This window comes from Mixophyes fleayi, chromosome 1, assembly GCF_038048845.1.
Source record: "Mixophyes fleayi isolate aMixFle1 chromosome 1, aMixFle1.hap1, whole genome shotgun sequence".
In the NCBI taxonomy this organism is placed as follows: Eukaryota; Metazoa; Chordata; class Amphibia; order Anura; family Limnodynastidae; genus Mixophyes; species Mixophyes fleayi.
Genome location: NC_134402.1, coordinates 442263341 through 442287018, shown reverse-complemented (window position 1 = coordinate 442287018; position 23678 = coordinate 442263341). Strand labels below are relative to the sequence as shown.

The window sequence follows — 23678 nt, the reverse complement described above, 5'->3', positions numbered from 1 at the left end:
CCTAATCTGTCCAGTTTCAAACGGGCCCTAAAAACTCACCTTTTTCTTAAAGCCTTTCTGTCTCCCACTTAACTTCCTATCTTATCTTCTGCCTCCGTTCCCCTACTCTCCCTCTCTCCCCTACGTCTCTCTGTCTGTCCACCCCTCCCCTTAGATTGTATGCTCCTCTGAACAGGGCCATCTCTCCTCCTGTTTCCAACACTTCTAATTCTGCTCTCCAGCTACTTAGCCCCCCTCCTCGAGGGTCCTCCACCCCACGTCCAGTCTCGCTCCCTCCTCCCCCCTGGGGGTCTCCCTGTCTTACGCGCCCTCCTTCTTGGGCCCCGTTGTTTGCGGATCCTCCCTCCCCCTTCCCCGCCCTCTCTAGCTGTGCATTGAGCTTATTGAGTTACTGTGCTTACTGTTTACTGTACTGTGCTGTCTCCCATTGTATTGTAATTTGGTTGTCCCTGTACTGCGCTACGGACACCTTGTGGCGCCTTTTAAATAAAAATTAATAATAATAATATTTTATTTATAGTGGCTTTTTAGCTCATTGTAACCCACCTCACCCCAATCTTAAAAGTTTTTCTGTCTATAGCCTAACCAGTTACCTCTATTTTTTTATTACAAACTACAGTCAGTTTCCGCATCAGAATCGGGTAAATGCTGTTTCTTTCTCGCTATATTCTACCCTAATAACAACACAGATTGTGTCTATATCTGTTTATCCATCAGGTCTCCGCTTTCATAGAACAATACGAACCCAGGGGTCATTCAATTCATTAAATCAAACCAGAATCCATCATCCAGAAGTTCATGGTCACCAGATTTTAAATTCATCTACACAGTCCAGTGCTTTTTCCATGTGAAATCAGCCAAGCTGTTGACCTAGCAGAGCTAGATGCATTCCTGGGACATGGTGATATGCAGGGGACAGGGTACAGTTTATTTAATTGATGCTGACGATAGGAAGGACATAGAAACTAGTGTATAGTGCGTAGCTCAAAACAAATCCTGACATTCTATGCACAATAAGCCTCATATCTCTCTACTGCCGCATAAGCCTGTATTAGACCATGTGAAATTGACTGTAAAACAATTGCTTTTAGTCAGAGGTTGTGTAAATTGTGCTCGCATTTAAAACAGAAAGCGATTGCCACTGAAATCAATAGGACAAACTTGTAAAGAGCGCGCTTAAAAGGTTATCAGCTCAGCCACGAAAATACCAAATTGCAAAAGGTTTGTTTGATTTATTAGCATCGAGCGGGATGGTTTCTGGGTCATCCGTGTATTGTTGGCTGATACCAGGGTCGAGCTGCAAGAGGCACATTATAATAAAGGCAAAAAAATCTGACTGGTTTCAATAAACTTTTTTGCCAAAAAAAATCAGGCATAAGTAGGGGAATAAAAGTATATCAGCATCATCATTAATTTATATAGCGCCACCAATTCATGAGGGCTGTACAAAGAATACTTGTCATTCACATCAGTCCCTGTCTCATTGGAGCTTACAGCCGAAATTCCCTAACACACATACACACATTAGTGTTAATTTTGTCAGCAACCACTTAAACGTAGAATTTTTAAGGGGGGGTTCCCCCTCCAAAAAAAACCATATAGAGAGAGCTGCTGCGCATGCGCAGCAGCTCCATTTCAGCGACACTGCACTGAACAGCCGCGGCACTGTCAAAGAAGCGTCCGTGGCGGTGCTGTATTGTACTACAATACAGCACCGCTGCGGACGCTTCTTTGACAGCACCGCGCCTGCTGTATAGTACAGTGCCGCTATGTAGGGTCACTGTTCTTCGCGGAGGGGAGGGGTTTCTGGCAAACCAGAAACCCCCCCCCCCCTGTGTGCGCCCCTGCAGTATGCTTTTGGAATTTGGGATGGAAACTGGAGCACCCGGAGGAAACCCACGCACACACGGGAAGAACATACAAACTCCACACAGATAAGGCCATGGTCGGGAATCAAACTCATGACCTCAGTGCTGTGAGGCAGAAGTGCTAACCACTGAGCCACCGTGTTGCCCATCACACATGTGTTTTGTGGGTTTAATATACACGGGATGCAGCATATCCATTTATTAGGTACCAGAGACATCACCTTAGATTGACTAGCCTTCTAAAGAGGAAAAGTGGAGGTGTTGCCCATAGCAACCAATCACATTCTACCTATCATTTATCTTGTTCATTCTAGAAAATGCTAGTTGAAATCTGATTGGTTGCTATGGGCAACACCACCACATTTCCTTTTTAAAAGGTTTGATAAATCTACCCCTATGATGTCACTGGTGATGGTGAATAGATAACCTGCATTCTCACAATGGCTCCCGTTGTACAGTGTAGGCAAAATGTTCACTTTAAATATATTTTTCTTGCCACAAGCTTGTAGTTATGCCAAATTTGCCAGACACGGGCCCGATTACCAATAGAGGATGAATAAAATGTGCCTGCAGTTTGCATTACCTTGAATTAGTCACCCCTCCTTGTAAAGAGGCCATTAGCAAGGTGCACTCACTTACAGCACAAAAAGCAAGCTGTGAAAGGAAGGAGATAGCGCAGCAAACAGATAAATGTTCTGCCGCCGTTTGGACAATGCAATGAGTTTGTTAAATTAATAGCTACTGTAAAATATGCATTCATTTCAATCAGTAAATTAATTAGCAAGGATGTAGAATTTCCTTTTAACCAATGAATCTTTCATTGAGGTCATCATCAGATCAGTTTCTTCCTATATTTCATGAATTATTACAAGAGAAAGACATCCTTTATGTGCGAGGCTAAATCTCTGGCAAAAGGATCATTCTTTATTTCTTGGTTAGCTTCTATACATTAAAAATGAAAGAACCCTCTATAGTTCACGTATAATCAGTGATATAGAAAGATATATTTGAAAGCTCCCCAGTCATCTGCACTCAAGTTAAACATGGCATTTTGTCATTTTGTATGATGAAACACAGGCTTGTTCCTGGTGCATTGATAGGTGGAATATTGGTTCAAGCAAAAAACTATCTTCACTTTGCGTCATGCATTAGATATCTTCAGTGGGGCCAATAATAATTATGTTTCTTTCCCTAATACATTGATGGTCAAATACATAGGGGGCACTATCTTGGATGACCCCTGATGAATTTAGTGCAAGACTTAACTTTCCCATCTTGAATCAGGTGGAAGCTTGCATAATCTCTTATTCTTGGACCAACGTCCGTTCAATTCTAAGTCTTCTGTAGTTTTGCCTGTAACAGATACTGTAGCTTGTGTTTAGATTTGTTAAGAAGATTAAACAGATAAGCAACAATACAATGATGTCCCTTGACAACAAATTGTATTGTTACGTTGCCAATATACACAACAATTCTACTATCCAGCTAGGTTTTCCCAATTTGCCGCAAATTGTACCGTGTATGGACCAAACATCTGATTGGGATCTTTCCTATAAAGACTACTAGGAGCCGACGGAGGAGTTTGCTCATACAGTTTTGAGTGAACATGCTACAACCGCAACATTAAATCAATAACATCTACTTTTAATAAATTGCAACCCCATTTACTACAGAGACACATTGCATTAATAGCCCCCACAATATATTGACATCCAGCAAAAACTCCATATTACATTAATAGCACTTAAATTTAATAGAAAGAGACATCATAATAGTACCCCCACCAGCCACTTCATTACATAAGTAGCCCCTATCAGCCACAAAAATTTATATTGTTATCCAGCCAATACACATTACCTTAATACCTTCCACACAGACATTACATTAATACCCCCCTCACACATTACATTAATATCATCCTGCACACAAACAGTACATTAATCAACCACCACATTTACCTGACCTGCAGAGCTTGAATGCTGTGAAGCAGAGACCTCTGTCTGTCTCGTCCACAATGTACTGAAGATTGGAGGAGAGGTATGGTCCATGCGGAGGGGAGAGAGGTGGAGGAGCAGGGGGTAGAAGAGGGGACAATCAGGAGGGGATGAAAGGGGAGGAGAAGAACAGTCGGGGGGCCAGCCATACCAATGGGAGAAGCAGGTCAGTCGCTGACAGACAGGGACCTGAGCCAGTCAGGGCAGGGGGTTGATCCTGACTGTCAGCTGCATTGCATTTAATATGGCGGTTGGTGCCTATGGAGGGTCCAGTGACATAAAAGCCCCCATAAACTCAGTCCAGCCAGACTAGGAGATTGGCCCTGTTAGTCATGCATGTCCACAATTTTATTTTATAAAATGGAAAAAAGGAAACAAAAGGACTTGAGGCCCTAGGGCGCATGGAGCCAAAACTGTGGCCCTATAAATGCTCTGGGTCCCATGTGATCTCCCCATCAGCCCTTACTACAATCCACCACTGCTGCTATGTCATCTATTTAAGTATAACCAAGTCGTGTTTCTACCTGTGAGAATATGTTTGCCAGAACCTATATATATTTATTTATTTGGGGTTATTTGCAGCATGCAGTCTGCGAAGGTTCCGGGCATTGTGTTAGGTTCGCACGTGATAAATGTGCTTTCCGTTAACAATAGTCACACAGATCTTAATAGCTACATAAATCACTTTCTATAGCACCCAAGTTTCCCCGAGCCGTGATAAATGGACCCCACCGTATGGTGACATAGGCACACAGTGAGTACATTTAGTAACATAATAAATTGTTTGTATTGCACTGATTTTAATTTACATATCACAACATTCTATTATTTTAATTGCCTTTTTTACAATTCCAGTTATATAAAAAAAGGCATATTAGTGTTATACCTAATCTTCATTCCATTCTGATTTACTTACTGTTATCATTATAACTAAATTTAACTCAGAGCCTTGCTGCAGTGGAGGAAATTATAGGAAAATATTACTAAGAAATGGATAAGGAAGTCTCACGGATGTCCAGATTTTTCTTAGAAAAGTCCGGTTTGATTCCTTGTAAATATAATACATTGTATACTTATTCTCCTACAGTTTAGATGCCTATTGTAGCTATATTAGCAGCATTTTTAGCCAAAAGAAAACAAGGTGAATTTTATGGGCTAAGCAAACTACATCACACATAGTAAAAGCACTGTACAAATGTGTGTGCACAATATATATATATATATATATATATATATATATATACATGAAGCACAGTCTTTTATCTTCTTTTCCTTCTCTCTATGAGCCATGTCTTTTAATTATTGAAGCTGTTGCTATTTAAATTTTCAACTTGGCAATTAAGATTGGACTTAAAACAGTCCTGTGTCTTTTTAGGAAATGTGGGCAGAAATTTCTAAAGAATTGGATTATTTACAGAAGCCTGATTTGTTATACCTTGTACAGGAATAGTGTCTCCAAATGTCAGATTAAATACACGTATTACTCAGCTCTTTACAGAGAATATGGAAATCCATCACATCAATCCCTGCTCCATTCATCATCATCATCATCACCATTTATATAGCGCCACTGATTCCGCAGCGCTGTACAGAGAACTCACTCACATCAGTCCCTGCCCCATTGGAGCTTACAGTCTAAATTCCCTAACATACACACACAGACAGACAGAGACTAGGGTCAATTTTGATAGCTGCCAATTAACCTACCAGTATGTTTTTGGACTGTGGGAGGAAACCGGAGCACCTGGAGGAAACCCACGCAAACACAGGGAGAACATACAAACTCCACACAGATAAGGCCATGGTCGGGATTTGAGCTCATGACCCCAGCGCTGTGAGGCAGAAGTGCTAACCACTTAGCCACCGTGCTCCATTGGAAATTACAGTCTAAATTTACACTAGGATCCAGCTGCCAATTAGCCTAACAGTAGGTTTTTGGACTGTTGGAGGAAACTGGAGCACCCGGAGGAAACCCATTCAAATATGAGGAGAACATACAAGCTACACACAAAAAGGGCACTGGCCGGAATAGAACTTATGACCCCAGTGGTGTGAGGCAGCAATACAATCCACTGTGCCAACCTGCTGCCCTGTACTGGGATAATGGAAGACTGGAGAAGGTTAATAAAATTGGGTTTTATAAAAGCATGCACCAAAGTCCAAACTAGCCAATCCACCCCCACGTGCGTCATTGACCTAAGGAGTGCCAGATAAACACGTTATGAATCCCTTGTAGAATATAACACTTTATCCAGCACATGACACATATAGAGAAATAGATTTCTGCTTTAATAAAATTATAATTTTATTTTACATTTTGTTGGTGCACAAAGACAAAATATGCATAAATTCAAAGGACAAAAAATAAGTAACCTAATGCAATCACCTATATATTTTATAATTATGTAATGTACTTCTAATTGTGCTACTAAGAATAATTTTGTACCAAGACAACAAGCTAGATTTGTATCAATTTTTGCAATTCTTATATTAGTTTTATTATTAACGATAATTATTGCAATTTTATCTCTACATTTCACACATTTTAACGTTTAATTATTGTATTTATTATTTTTATTAAATTATTATTAAATTAAGATAAAAAATAATATTATCTTCATTATAATACATTTTGCATGTTATAAAGTTATTTATAATTCATCATTGTAATTAAATGCATTGCGAAAACTATTTCAGCTAAATAAAATGTAGTATTTTGATGTGTTTAATAGTTTGCATTAATATATGTATATATTTCAGCTGTACGTGAAACTTTGTGGTCAGCAACACTGACACAATGCATGTTATTTAAAATAAAGATTGTTTAATTAACAATAATAAAACTATATTGAATAATCTCCTAATAATCCCTGTCTCCACGTACTTTTACAAATTGCCAGAGCTGTGTTGAAAATAACTAATCTCAGAAGGAGGTTACTGTGTAATGCTTTCCATCATTAAGGGCTTACGTGTATCAGGTCACCTAACTCCTGTAGAGAAATAACATCTTAGTAGAGTGAGCCTACAGCTAAATTCTGCCTTCCCATTAATAAACTGTGATTCGTGTGAAAAGAAAGTTTAGATCATCTTGTAATTTAAAGCACCACTCACTCAGAATTACTAGGGGGATATTGCATGGGTCCACTATAACCCTGTTCCCAGTCACATTTAGACTTAGATATTGGAAGCAACACAAAGCTAAAACAATTACCAAGAAATGTGTGCCTTAGAGGATAGCTCTTCCGCATGTATTAAACCCCTTGACGGTGCTGTGGGGTTAATCACATTCAGAAAGTTCATCCGGTATAAGGTACTGAACTATACCGTGTTCATATGTGTAACTTGCAAACAACAAAGCAGCACTTTAAAATGATTAATATTACATGGAAACACTAGGCATAGTTAGATCATCTGCTCACTGATGCGGATAAATCTTCCAGGTTCTGAGTTTCCATCTTGCATTGTTATGTTGTATTGGTAGTATTTTTTTGTGTTTTTTCTGAGTCTCAGAAAATCCAATTAAATGTTCTTTTTTTTAATGCATTGTCTTGGAGGCTGTTTATCAAATCTCCTGGATGATCTACTGGGGAGGGGGGAAACAGGCGGAAAGCTACAGGCACAGACCCTTCTATTTTATTTTAAGAAACTATGTGAGCTTAGCGGGTTATTGTGATTAAGTATATATATATATATATATATATATATATATATATATATATATATGTATGTATATATATATATATATATATATATATGTATGTGTATATATATATATATATATATATATATATATATATATATATATATATATATCCAGATAGATAGATAGATAGATATATATATATATATATATATATATATATATATATATATATATATATATATATATATATATATATATACATATAAATAAATATATATATATATATATATATATATATATCATCATCATTTATTTATATAGCGCCAACATATTCCGTATATTATAAGGTTTTAAGGTTTTATCTCAAAGTTGTAGAAATGTGAAAAATTTCAGACGTTTGTTTGATCTTAACTTTTTGGTTTTCTCATACAATCCTGCCAGTTTAAACTCATTTATTTTTAAAATAATCATGGGAGTAAGGGGTCATAATGATTGTATTATTCCATGTATCTCTTTTGTGTGTTTGAAAGACGTTTGAAAATTTAAAGAAATGTGCCTAACAATACGAGAAAAAAAAAATAGAGAAGCTGGAAAAGTTCACACCAGTTTGAAATGCAATTGAATGTCACTGGCCATGTATATGTTGGCGATGGAATAGACAATTGGCATGATTGAAATTTGTGGTTGAAGAGTTGCGGTGTTCACCGTTCACATTTGCAGATCAACGTGGCATTTGAGGTTTGCTGTTGACTGTTTGCCTTAAAATTATTGTTATATTTAAATACTATTCAAGTATTATTTTAAATTGAGAAAAAAAGTCATTCAATATTTTTTTAATTCAAACTGCCAACAATACTGTGTTTGAAGATCGATGTTTGTCATTCGCGATTAAAATCTGTTAAAATGTATCAGATTAAGAAAGAACATTTTCAAGGTAGTTTGCACATGTGCAGTTTTGAGAAATGCATGGAATTTTTTTTTATTTTTTTTTTATTAAAATGTGGGCCTGAGTATTTTGGTCAGTATAAAAACGTGAAAAATGTTATTCCTAAATTAGCGATACAGGAACAAAGTCAAGATTTTAATAACTTTTAATATGAATCAAGTCAACATTTCAATAACTTGTTATGATATGATACGCCTTTGCAATATGTGCAACAATAAACATAAAAACACATGTTATGTATAATTCTTTCTTTGCAGTACAAGTCCCCGGACCTGTAGAAAATCTTCATGTTGTCTCAACCTCACCTACCTCGATTCTGATTTCATGGGAATCTCCGGCCTATGCAAATGGTCCTGTTCAAGGCTACAGAGTACTTTGCACGGAGACTATTTCAGGGAGAGAACAGGTGTGTGATCAACATATTTACTCAAAACAAAAGAAATTAATGTATTTAAATGATTTCTATGAAGCTGGGGTTCCATACAAGATCCTTGAGAACTCTTAAGAGAGATATGAAATAATCTTTTCTGGAGGTTTCTGATAAGAGAATGTTGGGGATAAATGACGATAGGAAAGAACAATGGTGCGACTAGTCCCAGGAAAGTTATATCTATCAATTATTTAGAAGCATCAAACTACATAGAAAAACAACAGTAGATGAATTTGAAAAAAACCTTAAGCACAAGCGGTATTTTTTTTTGAGTGTACTTCATACTTGGTCTTCTCTCAACATCAACTTTATCCGTTGACTGGAATTTCCATGAAGCTATCAAATGTCGTACTATTTGAATGAATGTGACACTTTTACGGACTAGAGATGAGTGTAACGTTTTAGCAAACTTTTCATTTCAGTGTTTCACTGCCATCGAATCGCTTTATGACGATCGAATTGAAAAACTTCAGAATTTAGAACGACATTGTCTTTTAAAATGGATTGTTAGCCAACATATTCTATAAGCAATGTTGAAAATGACAACTTGAGTAAATGTACAGTACAAACCTTTAGAACCTCACAGTTACTTTTTAAACATGTTTTTGTTTGCACCAGTATTAAAAATGATTTGATAAAGTCATTACTATATATATAAAACTACTGAACCACTATCGCAAATCATCCTACGCATCAAACTGCAGGAGAATCAGTCTTCTCGGTATTGTAAACCATACAGGAATACACATAAAAACATTGGCACAAATCTCAAATAGAGTCTTGTACTAACATGTTGGAAATGGCAGACGATCAAACTATTGAAGCCAATATTTAGAGCGCATTTGTGTACTTCTTACTAATTAATAGACATTACCGAATCTCTCACAGTTCGTTTTGGAGGCTGGTTTGTGATATTGGGCCAACAGTTTTATTTTCAGCAAATCCACTCATAAATTATTCATTACAGGTCCGCACAAAATGATCTGAACAACAATAAGGGAATAATAGTTGTTTACAATGTCTAATAATTTACTCTTTATTTTCTGTCTTAAAAATTGTTGTTAAAGAATTTTAATTTTTGAAGTCAAATTTCAAAATGTTTTTTCAATGCAACCTTTGCAAACTGATTGGTCGGCTAACATTTACATTTCTTAGGCCTTCATTCCTGCCGTGTCGGTACAAATGGATCCATTGCATATTGGAATGTACAGAGTATAATTACATTAGATGACATAGATTACAGCACCCTTTATTTTGCATTTTATAGTACTGTGACCTCCACAATAAAATCATCTCTCTTAATGATGTAAAACAATATGTACAGGATGTATAACAAGCCATTGAGATCCTACTAGACTAGACAAGCATGGCCCTACGGGCAATTACCACGGGGATGTCGCTTCTTAGATCGTTAGTCAGATTGAGCCTAAAGTAATTAGTAACCGATCTGGAGGTCACATTTGTAGAAGGACATAAAAAAGTAATCAGAGTAAAAATGAACTTACATGGTGTATGGTTTGTCTTTAAAACACGTGTGAACATTATGAAAGAAATGAGGTAGAACAGGAGCTAATGGACATGTTCTGCCATGATGGATAAATAGCTGATAAAATATTTTTACTGAGAAATATTGGAAGAACTGAGCAAATGTTTAATTAGGTCCTTACTCTACTTTTTGTTTAAGCTAAATTTAGGCAAAGCTGCTCGTCTTCAGCCCCCGGAGACGGATTATGGGCCTAGTTTGACCACCCCAGCTGGACAATTAGCCCCAAAACTCTAAATTTTAAAACCTTACTCCTGGATATTTGTGAAATATCTTGTTTTTTTCCTTCTTTGTTTTCTCGTAAGTGCCCCACTTACAACCGCTTGTGTCAAACCAAACCAACCCTTCAATTTTTAATCAGGAAACATATCTTTCTCTAATCGGAAGGGTCGTCAGTGGATTGATTTTAATTAAGCCAAAATAAGAAGGCTGTTACGTTACTACAGAAATAATAAAACACAGCCAAATGTAATTGCAACATTCTTTTTTCTTTCCTCCAAGTAAGGTCAGAAGGAGGATCCTTTTTATGCCATTTCGCGTTTTATTGGACATTTTAAAGGTCTTTTTGATTCTGGCTCCAGGTCTAATAAATAATCAAAAACAGCGACAATTTCTGCATTTTAAATCACTTTTCTCCTCTGGTTTAAACCATCTCATTGATATTCTGTATAGTCCATCTTAAAGTATCTTAACTTTCATCCCCCCCCAATTATTCTATAGGATTAACGTATAGATGTACTTCATAATTGTTGTATCCGTTTTCAGAAATTACATTTTCAGTTTGCATAGTCCAGAACACTGTTGGAAAGAAATGTCTTTATTGAGTCATTGTGCATTGGGCGTTTTGGTGAAAGTGTTCTCACAATGCCCTCGTCAGGGAATACATATTATGGGATTGATTTATTAAACCGTCTGAAAAGGAAAAGTGGAGGTGTTGCCTATAGCAACCAATTAGATTCTAGGTATCATTTATCTTGTACAGTCTAACAAATGATAGCTAGAATTTGATTAGTTGCTATGGGCAACTCCTCCACTTTTCTTTTTAGAAGGTTTGATAAATCTACACCCATGTATTAATCTATGACTTACTAATGAAATGTGACTATACAAAGATCAATCTTACAGACACTACAAAATTAGGCTGATCGATTTCTAACTGAAGTTTCAGCCAGCAGCATTAGCATTAAAGACTAGGAGGTAAATGTATCAAGCTGCGGGGTTAAAAAGTGGAGATTTTGCCTATAGCAACCCATCAGATTCTAGTTATCATTTATTTAGTATGTTCTACAAAATGACAGCTAGAGTCTGATTGGTTGCAAAGGCAACATCTCTACTTTTTCAACCCGCAGTTTGATAAATTTACCCCTAGGTGCGATTATATAAAACATATAGGGCCTGAGTCATTAAGGAGAGTAAAACATAAAAAAGGAGTAACTTTGTATCTGGGCAAAACCATGTTGCATGGGAGGGGGAGGTAAATGTAAAATGTGGGGACAGATTTATAATTAGGGTAGGGCATGTCCTAGATCAACTTGAAATTTCAGTGTACAAATAAAGCTATTAAGTATTTGTGTGCTACATGAAAAAACAGCCAGTATTTAACTTATGTGCAAAATAATAAACTGATTTGCACCCCTTGCATCATAACATGGTTTGTCCCAGAGAACATTTACTCCTTTTTTTGCCTTAATGACTCAGGCCCATAGTGGTCAAAGTGAGAATTTACAAGTGGTGGTATGGAAATTTAAATATATATGTGCGGAAACAGGAGCGGAACATTACCACACTGGTAATGGGTTATGTTGTAAGGTCCGTATCCTACACATAATGTACCAGTCTCAATTTTTAATCAGGAAACATATCTTTCTCTAATCGGAATGGTTGTCAGTGGATTCATTTTAATTAAGCCAAAATAAGAAGGCTGTTACGTTACTACAGAAATAATAAAACACAGCCAAATGTAATTGCAACATTCTTTTTTCTTTCCTCCAAGTAAGGTCAGAAGGAGGATCCTTTTTATGCCATTTTGCGTTTTATTGGACATTTTAAAGGTCTTTTTGATTCTGGCTCCAGGTCTGCTAAATAATCAAAAACAGCGACAATTTCTGCATTTTAAATTGCTTTTCTCCTCTGGTTTAAACCATCTCATTGATATTCTGTATAGTCCATCTTAAAGTATCTTAACTTTCATCTGCAGAGTCATAAATCAAAGTCATTTAATATCAAGTCAGAGTCAGGAGAGCGATGGAAACAGATGCACAGGAAGTATTATTGGGGATGGAGATTTCAGCACTGAAAAAGATCATTGCTGTAGCGTGTAACTGGATTTAAGACACCCAGACGCAAAACGAACTGTTTTATAATATTAAAATTGAGCCGTACAATATAATAATCACCCAGGAGAGAGCTGTGGATCTCCTCAAATCATTGTCTCTATTACGTTTGACAGCCTAGAACCTATAATGTCCGTTCCTCTCCTATCAGCTATCACATTAGGATCAGCCTGAAACATTAATAGTCACAATGATTTGGTTACCTTTATTTTAAAATATTGTCTATTATTTAGAGGATAGCACTTATGTACATTTATCGTTAGAGGATCTGCTACCTTAACATGAAGTTATAGGATTGGCTCTAAAAACGTCTGCCAGCAAATTTCCGCCGGTGAGCGGAGACCGATGTCTCTTTCCGCCGCTCTCTGGATACAGTTGCGGTACTGTGCGGTATTTCAGTTTTGCGGACATAAAATAAACATCTCCCTTGACAACCGTTTGACAAGTCTCTGTTGTTTTGATATGTACCCCCATCAGGTTTAAGAAGGATCTCTACGCTTATAAGTCTTAGAAAAATCCTAAATTAATTTGATCTTCATATAACCATTCGGGTTAAGGCTCCTCTTCCCTATAATCTGATGCCTAAAACGTTGAGTAGAATATTTCCCTGTTCCCCTTCCCATCCCTAAAATCTTTCCTTCCCCCATTGTTCGTCTCCCCCCTCCCTCTGAAAAATAAAAACAAACAACATTTTTCTTTTTCTTGAATAACATACCGGATTCTAGATAATTTAGCTAAGTCTCTCTTACTATTGTGTGTAAACATTTTGGAATTTCATATGGATACAGTATGTTTATACATTATCTTGGTATGTTTCAATCTCATTGTTTTGTTTTAAAAAAAAAAAACCCTAATAAAAATCTACTTAAGAAAAATAAATAAATAAACATCTCCCTACTCCTAGAAAGGCAACATAACGAAAACACAAAGTGAAAATAAGAAAAGAAAGCAATGTATGTTGTAAAAAGCAGGAAGGTGCATATAAGCTAGAAAATTAAAGTGGTATGGAAAATAATTAATGCACAGAAAATAAAAAGTAAACTGTTGGCCAGGATTATTTACACTCTCTCTGCAATTGAACATATTTCTACAGGCCTAATTGGGATTAAACTAAATATATTACAGATAAATATATATATATATATATATATATATATATATATAGCAATGAAAAAACTTCCTGTACTGAGTGAATATTAGGCTCCATTGTAGTTCCTACTGACTCAGCATGCCGAGATTACAGGTGACAATTACATATAAAAACGAAACTTCCTGGATTTATCATATATGTAACATTTCACCTTTTTGCCCTCTGTTTACAGAATATTGAAGTCGATGGACTAGTATACAGGTTAGAAGGTCTTCGGAAGTTCACAGAATACAGCATAAGAGTCTTGGCATACAATCGCTACGGACCGGGAGTCTCCACTGAGGACCACACACTTATGACTCTGTCTGATGGTAAGATATTAGTCCACACCAATGGCTGCAGTTTCGTTATTTTCAGACGGTTAGCAGCGATTCCCCGGAGCCGAGCTCAGCAAGCCACAATGAAAAGATTTGTGTGATGTTTCCATAAAAGTATTACATTGTTTGTTTTATGTTTTGGGTTGCCAGGAGGATGTATATGACCTGATGTCAACACAGCCAAGAAGACAGGGCATTATCAGATAAACAAAATATAGAATAAAACATTTTTTTCTAATGATTATTTAAATTATAATCAATGTCAATAGTTATTAGCATAAATTGGATGTATAAATCACCCACTAGGCAGCCTAGGCTCCAGTATCTTGCCTAAAGCCCCATCTGACCATAATTACAGAGGTGCGTTTGATACCACAATCCTTCAGCTCCAGTTTGAGTCCCATCACTGCTCTGTGCTGTTGTTAGTTCAGATTCTCGGATTGGCTAGATGTTGCCTGGCTTCTCCCACATGACTATGCAGGAGTTGGTTAAGCTGAAATGGTCTGTGTTGCTGTTAATTATGATAAAAAGTGCTTAGAACCTAGTCAAATGCTCCTATAAACAAAAAGCAGTTATATATGTCATAGAAAAACTAAGACAATCTATGGTATCATTGCTAATAAAAAACAAAAACTGCAGTGCATCTTATGACCACCGGGGGGCAACATAGAACCCTTTAGTGCAAACCATTTTTTTATTGTAGAATATAGTTTGCAGACTATTCTTGGGCAAAGTTCATATAACTTACCTGTGTGTGTATTATGCATACACTGTACACATATTCATAAATGTCATCTGGGAAATGTCACAATGTGTCGGAATATGAATTATGCTGTGTCATTAAAAAGGAGTGGCAGCTTTAGAAATATTTTTTTGGTGGTTAAAATTTGTCCATACAGTTTCTTTCGTCTCTGTGTATTCAATAAAAAGGTCACATCTACTTTCTAAAGTTCTCCATTCTAGAATGCCTAAACAACAGGAGAATCACATCACACTCAGCTATGAAAATGACATCATTGCTTAATGTACCCTATTGCAAAATGTAAAATGCGATTACATTTCAGGCATTTATAAAATTAGATTTCTATAACACTTATTTTTAGCACTATTTCATTAGCACGTAGCAGAGAAAGTGTGATCGTCGGAATTCTCACAGTGCAAAATAGTTTCTCATCTGTCAGTCAGGTGTCACTCTGAGCTACAACGCTGCAGGTTTCAGTAAACACCGCTCTCTCCCTGTCTCATAAGCATGAACATTTATTAAACAGCTTATGGCTTCCATGGAAAAATCCATATTACATGAATGACTCCTTTAGTGTATAGAAATAAACAGGTTGCTGTATTTCAGTAAATGGCAAGAAGACAAGAGGACAGTATTTACAGTAAGCAATTTAACTTGCCTGAGTAGAGTGTAATAAAATTGTATTATGATCATGTCCAGTGGTCAGGTCATGTTGGGGATGTAGTATCCTATGTCTGTATAGAGTGTAATAGAATTGTATTATGGTCATGACCAGTGGTCAGGTCATGTTGGAGGTGTAGTGTCCTATGTCTGTATACAGTGTAATAGAATTGTATTATGATCATGTCCAGTGGTCAGGTCATGTTGGGGGTGTAGTGTCCTATGTCTGTATAGAGTGTAATAGAATTGTATTATGGTCATGTCCAGTGGTCAGGTCATGTTGGAGGTGTAGTGTCCTATGTCTGTATAGAGTGTAATAGAATTGTATTATGATCATGTCCAGTGGTCAGGTCATGTTGGAGGTATAGTGTCCTATGTCTGTATAGAGTGTAATAGAATTGAATTATGGTCATGTCCAGTGGTCAGGTCATGTTGGGGGTGTAGTGTCCTATGTCTGTATAGAGTGTAATAGAATTGTATTATGATCATGTCCAGTAGTCAGGTCATGTTGGAGGTGTAGTGTCCTATGTCTGTATAGAGTGTAATAGAATTGTATTATGATCATGTCCAGTGGTCAGGTCATGTTGAAGGTGTAGTGTCCTATGTCTGTATACAGTGTAATAGAATTGAATTATGGTCATGTCCAGTGGTCAGGTCATGTTGGAGGTGTAGTGTCCTATGTCTGTATACAGTGTAATATAATTGAATTTTGGTCATGTCCAGTGGTCAGGTCATGTTGGGGGTATAGTGTCCTATGTCTGTATACAGTGTAATAGAATTGTATTATGGTCATGTCCAGTGGTCAGGTCATGTTGGAGGTGTAGTGTCCTATGTCTGTATAGAGTGTAATAGAATTGTATTATGATCATGTCCAGTGGTCAGGTCATGTTGGAGGTATAGTGTCCTATATCTGTATAGAGTGTAATATAATTGAATTATGGTCATGTCCAGTGGTCAGGTCATGTTGGGTGTGTAGTGTCCTATGTCTGTATAGAGTGTAATAGAATTGTATTATGATCATGTCCAGTAGTCAGGTCATGGTGGAGGTGTAGTGTCCTATGTCTGTATAGAGTGTAATAGAATTGTATTATGATCATGTCCAGTGGTCAGGTCATGTTGGAGGTGTAGTGTCCTATGTCTGTATATAGTGTAATAGAATTGAATTATGGTCATGTCCAGTGGTCAGGTCATGTTGGGGGTGTAGTGTCCTATGTCTGTATACAGTGTATTAGAATTGAATTATGGTCATGTCCAGGTCATGTTGGGGGTATAGTGTCCTATGTCTGTATAGAGTGTAATAGAATTGAATTATGGTCATGTCCAGTGGTCAGGTCATGTTGGGGGTATAGTGTCCTATGTCTGTATAGAGTGTAATAGAATTGAATTATGGTCATGTCCAGTGGTCAGGTCATGTTGGAGGTGTAGTGTCCTATGTCTGTATAGAGTGTAATAGAATTGTATTATGATCATGTCTAGTGGTCAGGTCATGTTGGAGGTGTAGTGTCCTATGTCTGTATAGAGTGTAATAGAATTGTATTATGATCATGTCTAGTGGTCAGGTCATGTTGGAGGTGTAGTGTCCTATGTCTGTATACAGTGTAATAGAATTGTATTATGATCATGTCCAGTGGCCAGGTCATGTTGGGGGGGTGTAGTGTGCTATGTCTGTATAAAGTGTAATAGAATTGTATTATGAGCATGTCCAGTGATCAGGTCATGTTGAGGGTGTAGTGTCCTATGTCTGTATAGAGTGTAATAGAATTGTATTATGATCATAGACAATAATTGACCATATTTAAACTAAAGGTAACCAAATCATATCATCATGCTTACTGTATGAAAATATAACATACTCAAAATATAATAACTAATAAAGCCCCAATAACAAGATAAACATGGTAAGAATTGCCACTAACAGGCAGAAAAAGAGAAATTATATGGCGCATAGGATCGATAATGAAAAATAGGGACATTTCTGGAAACACATGTTTACAACCTAAAAATGACAGACATTTGGCAACTATGCATACTATATAAACCTTCTATGCGTTCACTACTAAATTCATTTTCTTTATTTATGAGAAAAATAATCATTCTTTGAAGAACACGCCAGTACTAAACTATGAATAAATATATCACATAAAACCTGGGTTATTTCAACACCATTGTTCCTTTCTCAAACACAAAAACATACTTCTATACATTGAGAAACGCGGATTTATTGTCTATAGCTGAAAGAGCGAAAGAAGTAATGAGATTACTTAAAGAACCCATTTCTTTACAGCCGCTGTATTTTCGCACAGTGGTAGCTTGCACTAACTGACATGTGTCAACACACATTGTGATTGCTTAGCGGGCTGTCACAAAGGGATCAAAGTGGAAGTCAAGTTTAATTGCAGGCCTGTCATATTCCGTGTTTTCAGTACGCCATAGACTTTCTGTGACGTTACACCGCTTTTGTGCTTCAGTGGGGTGGCACATAGAAAATAATAACAAAAATAATCAATCCGCGCTTCAGAAAGGGGGATAAAAGTATTTATGTGACATGAAGCTTATGCGACACTTGTGCATGTTAGATTGTTTGACACAATGTCGTGTTTTATGTCTTCTGCAGCTAGTGACAAAGAAATAGGACAGTGTGAGCTCATTAACTCATGTAGACTAACATTAGCATGCAGCGTAGTGGACCTGTCACTTACATAAATCAGATGTTGATATTTTTGCTATTCACTAGTAGATATGAACAGAAGTTTGGCAAAACTTAATATGTTTCGAGTTTCACAGAGGAGTGAAACTCCAGAATCTCCAAGTTGCGGTCTGTCATTGTCGTTCCGCGGGGGGCCATTCTGTATTGGTAAATGATCATTTTACGGGAGGAAGCTGTGGTGGACACAATCCATTCACTCTGATTGGTTGTGGCAGGATGGGGAAGACTTACATTTTGCAGATAAATGCGGGATGTGTTAATCAGTTTGTGGCACAGTTTTAAAAATTTTAATTATTTCTATTCACTAGGAAATTATTTTGTACCAAGGTCCATGCAACTAAAAAACTCTACCTGGTAATATAGTTATATTTAATCAATTTAAATATACAGACGACAAATAGATATATGCCATGTTTGTTTTTTTTAAAAGTTTCATGTAAAAGGCAACAAATTAAAATCATTTGAAGGTGGGCAACCATTTTGAATTATTTCTTAAAAAAAATATCTATCTATCTATCTCATATCTATCTATCTCATATCTATCTATCTATCCATCTATCTATCTCATATCTATCTATTTATTTATCTATCTATCTATCTATCTATCTATCTATCTATCTATCTCATATCTATATATCTATCTATCTAACTATCTATCAATCTCATATCTATCTATCTATCTATCTATCTATCTATCTATCTATCTATCTATCTATCTATCTGTCTGTCTATCTATCTCTCATATATATCTATTTATCTATCTATCTATTTATCTATCTATCTATCTATCTATCTCATATATATCTATCTCATATCTATCTATCTCATATCTATCTACCTCATATCTATCTATCTATCTATCTATCTATCTATCTATCTATCTATCTATCTATCTATCTCATATCTATCTATCTATCTATCTATCTCCTATCTATCTCATATCTATATATCTCATATCTATCTATCTATCTCATATCTATCTATCTCATATCTATCTATCTCATATTTATCTATCTCATATCTATCTATCCATCTATCTATCTCATATCTATCTATCTATCTATCTATCTATCTATCTGTCTGTCTGTCTGTCTGTCTGTCTATCTATCCATCTTTCTATCTATCTGTCTGTCTGTCTGTCTATCTATCATATAATGACAGCTCATTACATGCTTGTTGCATCCTCAAAAATAAAGCACTGCTTGAAGAGTCTGTGATCGGTGACTACGATTCTTCCCGATTGACCAGGGTCACGTTCCAGAATTTGCTTTTGTCCTGTATTCATGTCTAGATGGTATCTTTATTGTACCAGCTCAGCCCATGTGTAATTATATTTTACAGTCACATATCTAATTATCTCTCCACCCCACCTTTCTCCAACTAGCAGAACTGCAGTACATGAGTGCTAACCCCAGGGGTGCTGCACTGGACCTAAAGTAACACTGTTTTCACCTCTACCTGCCCCTGTTGGCACTGGGATAGAATGTGGTGCAACGGCTATGGGCCTGGGTACTCCAGAACTAGCATGTGACCCCCACCGCGTTGTGCAAGCCGGGGGAGGAGGACTGGTGAAAACATTTTAATCTGTGACTGAATGTATCCTGTCCATGACTCACTTTACATCAATATGTTTTCATTCATCTTTAGACAAGAGTGAGTAACAGAAACATAGAAAATAATTTGTATCATTTGACCTAAAAATTAAAATGATGCATGTTCCGTTTATCTTCTAGTTCCGAGTGCAATGCCCCAGAATGCGTCCTTGGAAGTGGTGAACTCCAGGGTAAGTGTCTGCCTTCATACGTGACAGCAATGTCTATTTTAAGTTTCTCTCTGAACTGTTTAACCCCACAACCAAAACATCACATTTACTTGATGAATACTATATAATGATATTATAGAGAAAAACAGAGACATTATTTTCTTGGGTTTATTTATTGTTTTTATATGAATTTGGTTCCTGAGCCCAAATTTGTTGAAAAAACACACAAGGGTATATTTACTAAACTGCGGGTTTGAAAAAGAGAAGATGTTGCCTATAGCAACCAATCAGATTTTAGCTATCATTTATTTAGTACATGCTACAAAATAACAGCTAGAATCTGATTGGTTGCTGTAGGCAACAACTCCACTTTTCAAACACGCAGATTAGTAGATATACCCCATTGTGTAAGACCTAAAGTGGCAGGAATTGTGCTGGTGGCAAGATGCCATTTTGTTTTGTCTTGTAACCTTTTCTTTTCAATATTTGCCTGGTGTAAGCAGCCAACATGTTGTGCATGGAGCTGAAATTACAGACACTTGGAATGCCCTCCCAAAAATATTGTCCATAGGAAAGTTAAAAGAAAAAGTGCAGTGCCAGTTGTGACCTACAGGTGGCACTGAAGAATCATTCCACTTGAAACTATGTCCAGTCATGTTATACGACAATTTATAGACTATACCTGGGCAGGATTCATGGCATATACTCGTTTACATATTATATGTATGATATGCATGATTGAAAATTCTATTGATAATCTATTGCACATACATTTAAGATGATTATATATATATATATATATATATATATATATATATATATATATATTGTTATAGAATACTTCGATATGTCAACTAACCATTCACTTTTAAGCCAGTATCTCTCTCACACGGGATAAACCATGTTTCAGGAATCCCAGTGAGCTCTACAATACATAAGCTACATAAGGTATTCTTAGTAAGATTACAGTTCCATCATTATCTTCTTTTAAAAGGAAAATGTAAATATTTACACACAGTTAGATGATCCTCTTAAGGTTTAAAACTAACAAAAACATCCAGTTCTTTCTCTAAGAGAATAATCTCCCAGGACATCATCATGCTAGATTTCAAAGCTGCAATCTGGGGAGGACATTTATTAAATAAAATGGTGTACAAGAAAAACATTGATGTAAGCCATATATTTGCCTTAATTTTCTAAGCAATGCAACAAAATTGTGGCTCTTTGGTTATTATGGGTTATCTCGCCGGTTTATGTTAACTGCATGGAAGAAACTCTGCCAAAATGTCCCAAAGTTCTATGCCACCTGTATGATTTATTACAGATGGAGTGGAATTTATTGCTGCTGTTGGCATGATGATTTTGTTTTGTTCTTAAAGCTCTGTTCATTGTAACACAATCTACTTCACCTGTAGTTTCTATATTAGCGGCTGTCTGTTAAATGTCAGTGTTTGACCTCAAGATTCTACTCTGCAGTAAAGTACCCAGTGTGCAGTGTGTATGATATAAAGACGTAGCAGGACTGATAACTTCTTATGGAGATCTGCTGTCATTTGTCCTGTCGGATATTGGAACAGTTCCATGTTGTGTTCAGTATCAGCTTATTTCTTGAAACATTAGTTAAGGGAACAGACTCACTGACAAGGTTTCATTTGCATTCCTGTTTAAAGGGGAACTTAATGAGGCAATCTTTATTATGTGTTTGGTGTAGATAACATATTGCACAGAACATTTACATTTTGGGGTTGTTGTTGTAATCTTTGGAGTTTCTCTCTATTTATGTTTTGTCAGTTCTTTATGTACTGCACACAGATATATAGAAATGTTATGACCAGGCCCAGGTTAGTGAATAGGCCCATTAGATCCAGACAGTCTTGGACCTTTCTTCCAGTGTTTCATATGTATCTGTATGAAGTAATAATATTTTGGGATACATACGGATAGCAACATAAAAAGTACATGATTATTTTATATAATATATATAGTGATGCAATATGAGGGAGCTTGTGGTGCGATAAAACCGAAGGTTTAGCTGGGAGGTGTAGGGGGTGAGTTTACTCATTCACGTCCATGCTGCTCTGAGTGACCGTATCTCAGGTTACCGTTACTTTAGAACACCTCAGTTTCCTGATCAGAAAATTGTGGCTCTAAAGCGCCCATGTGACCTTCCCCTGAGGTTCCTCTATAGACACAGTATTGGGCCAGTGGGTTGGAGTTCTTTCTTTTTTTTGCCCCCATCTGCACTATATCAATTGTGGTAGAGAGAGCTGATATTAAAGATGGCAGGAACCAACATACTAGCTCATGAAAGAAGGTGTACCCAAGGGGGTAACTACCATGGGACCCACAGCTGTGAGGGAGGGGCATCTACCCCATGTATATATGTGAGGTTTTTTTACCATTGGGTGGTACACATGGATGCTTACACATTTTGCTTTGGTCCTCACAAGTGTCTAATTACTCACCCGAGTGTCCACTGATAGACCTCTGCTGAAAAGGGGAGGATTGCTGCATCTTGACCCTACTGTAATATCAGCCAGGAATATAAGGAGAGCATTATGTCAATGGATTCACTCTATCTTGGAGGATCCTGGTGTATATAACACCAGCACAAAGGACTCTGAGCCAGGCATCGCGGTGCTGCCGGAGGAAACTCTACCAGGGCAGGGTCTGTGTGACCCAGTATCCCAGGCTGGGCGACATGGTAACTGTCTAGCTAAACACTAGCAGTAATACTGCGGGAGGATAAGAGTGATACTGAGATTGATTCTTTGGGGTGTTGATTGCAAGAGGCTGCTGAAGGGTACACGCTACAATGTACATTGTACCTTATGAAGGTCATGTGGTATTGTGCTGTCACAGTAAAGCCTTATTTTGGATATATTCTTGTATGCCCAAGTCAATGGAATCCCACGGAGGAAAACCACTGTCTCAGCTAAGGGTGGTTAAATCACAGTGTATAAAGGGGTGCCGCAGCTATCCAATCAGAGGAGGACTACCATTTCTAGCAGTGCACAGAGGATTGCTGCAGCCATCCAATCAGAAGCCAGCTGTCTTTTCTAGCAGTATGTCCCATGCACTAGGGGGGCTGCATTCCAGCAGCCCCCCTGGTTTCCATGCACCTTCACACATCTTTAATATGATACCTAAGTCCATTGTAGTCAGATGTTAAATAATACTGGTAAATGATACACAATCATTCATAATATACTGAACAACTGCATAAATATTTCTTGTACTTATAGTAAATATTTATTATTCTTTTTTTATTATCAATTAATGTGCTTTTGGCCTCAATAGATATAATTGTTGTTATGTTACAGCAGACCGCTGCCACCAGGTACATTCTCTGCTCACAAACTTCCCAAATTCATTTCATATCGCAGTTACCTGTGCTGAAGTAATTCATTGATGCTGTAAATATACCCTTAATTCAGCCCAGGTAAGTGCAGTAGTAAATGTTGTAGGACATTCGGAAGCAGAGTATTTTGTACCGGATGGAGGGGGTCATGTTGGGGGGGAGGGGGGTCTGCTATGAGGACTGTTCCCATTATCCAGTATATTTAGACATCATCCTGCAGAC

General features: G+C 37.0%; 1 protein-coding gene across 2 annotated transcripts in view; it reads left to right on the top strand.

The window, feature by feature from the left end:
* Positions 1-23678, top strand: part of DCC (DCC netrin 1 receptor) — a 605048-nt gene that overhangs the window by 450130 nt on the left and 131240 nt on the right. For both annotated transcript variants that reach the window (XM_075185502.1, XM_075185492.1), the window contains exons 10-12: positions 8709-8857; positions 14080-14218; positions 20067-20116. In XM_075185502.1, coding sequence (XP_075041603.1) covers positions 8709-8857; positions 14080-14218; positions 20067-20116 — 338 coding nt within the window. The remainder of the gene's footprint in view (positions 1-8708; positions 8858-14079; positions 14219-20066; positions 20117-23678) is intronic.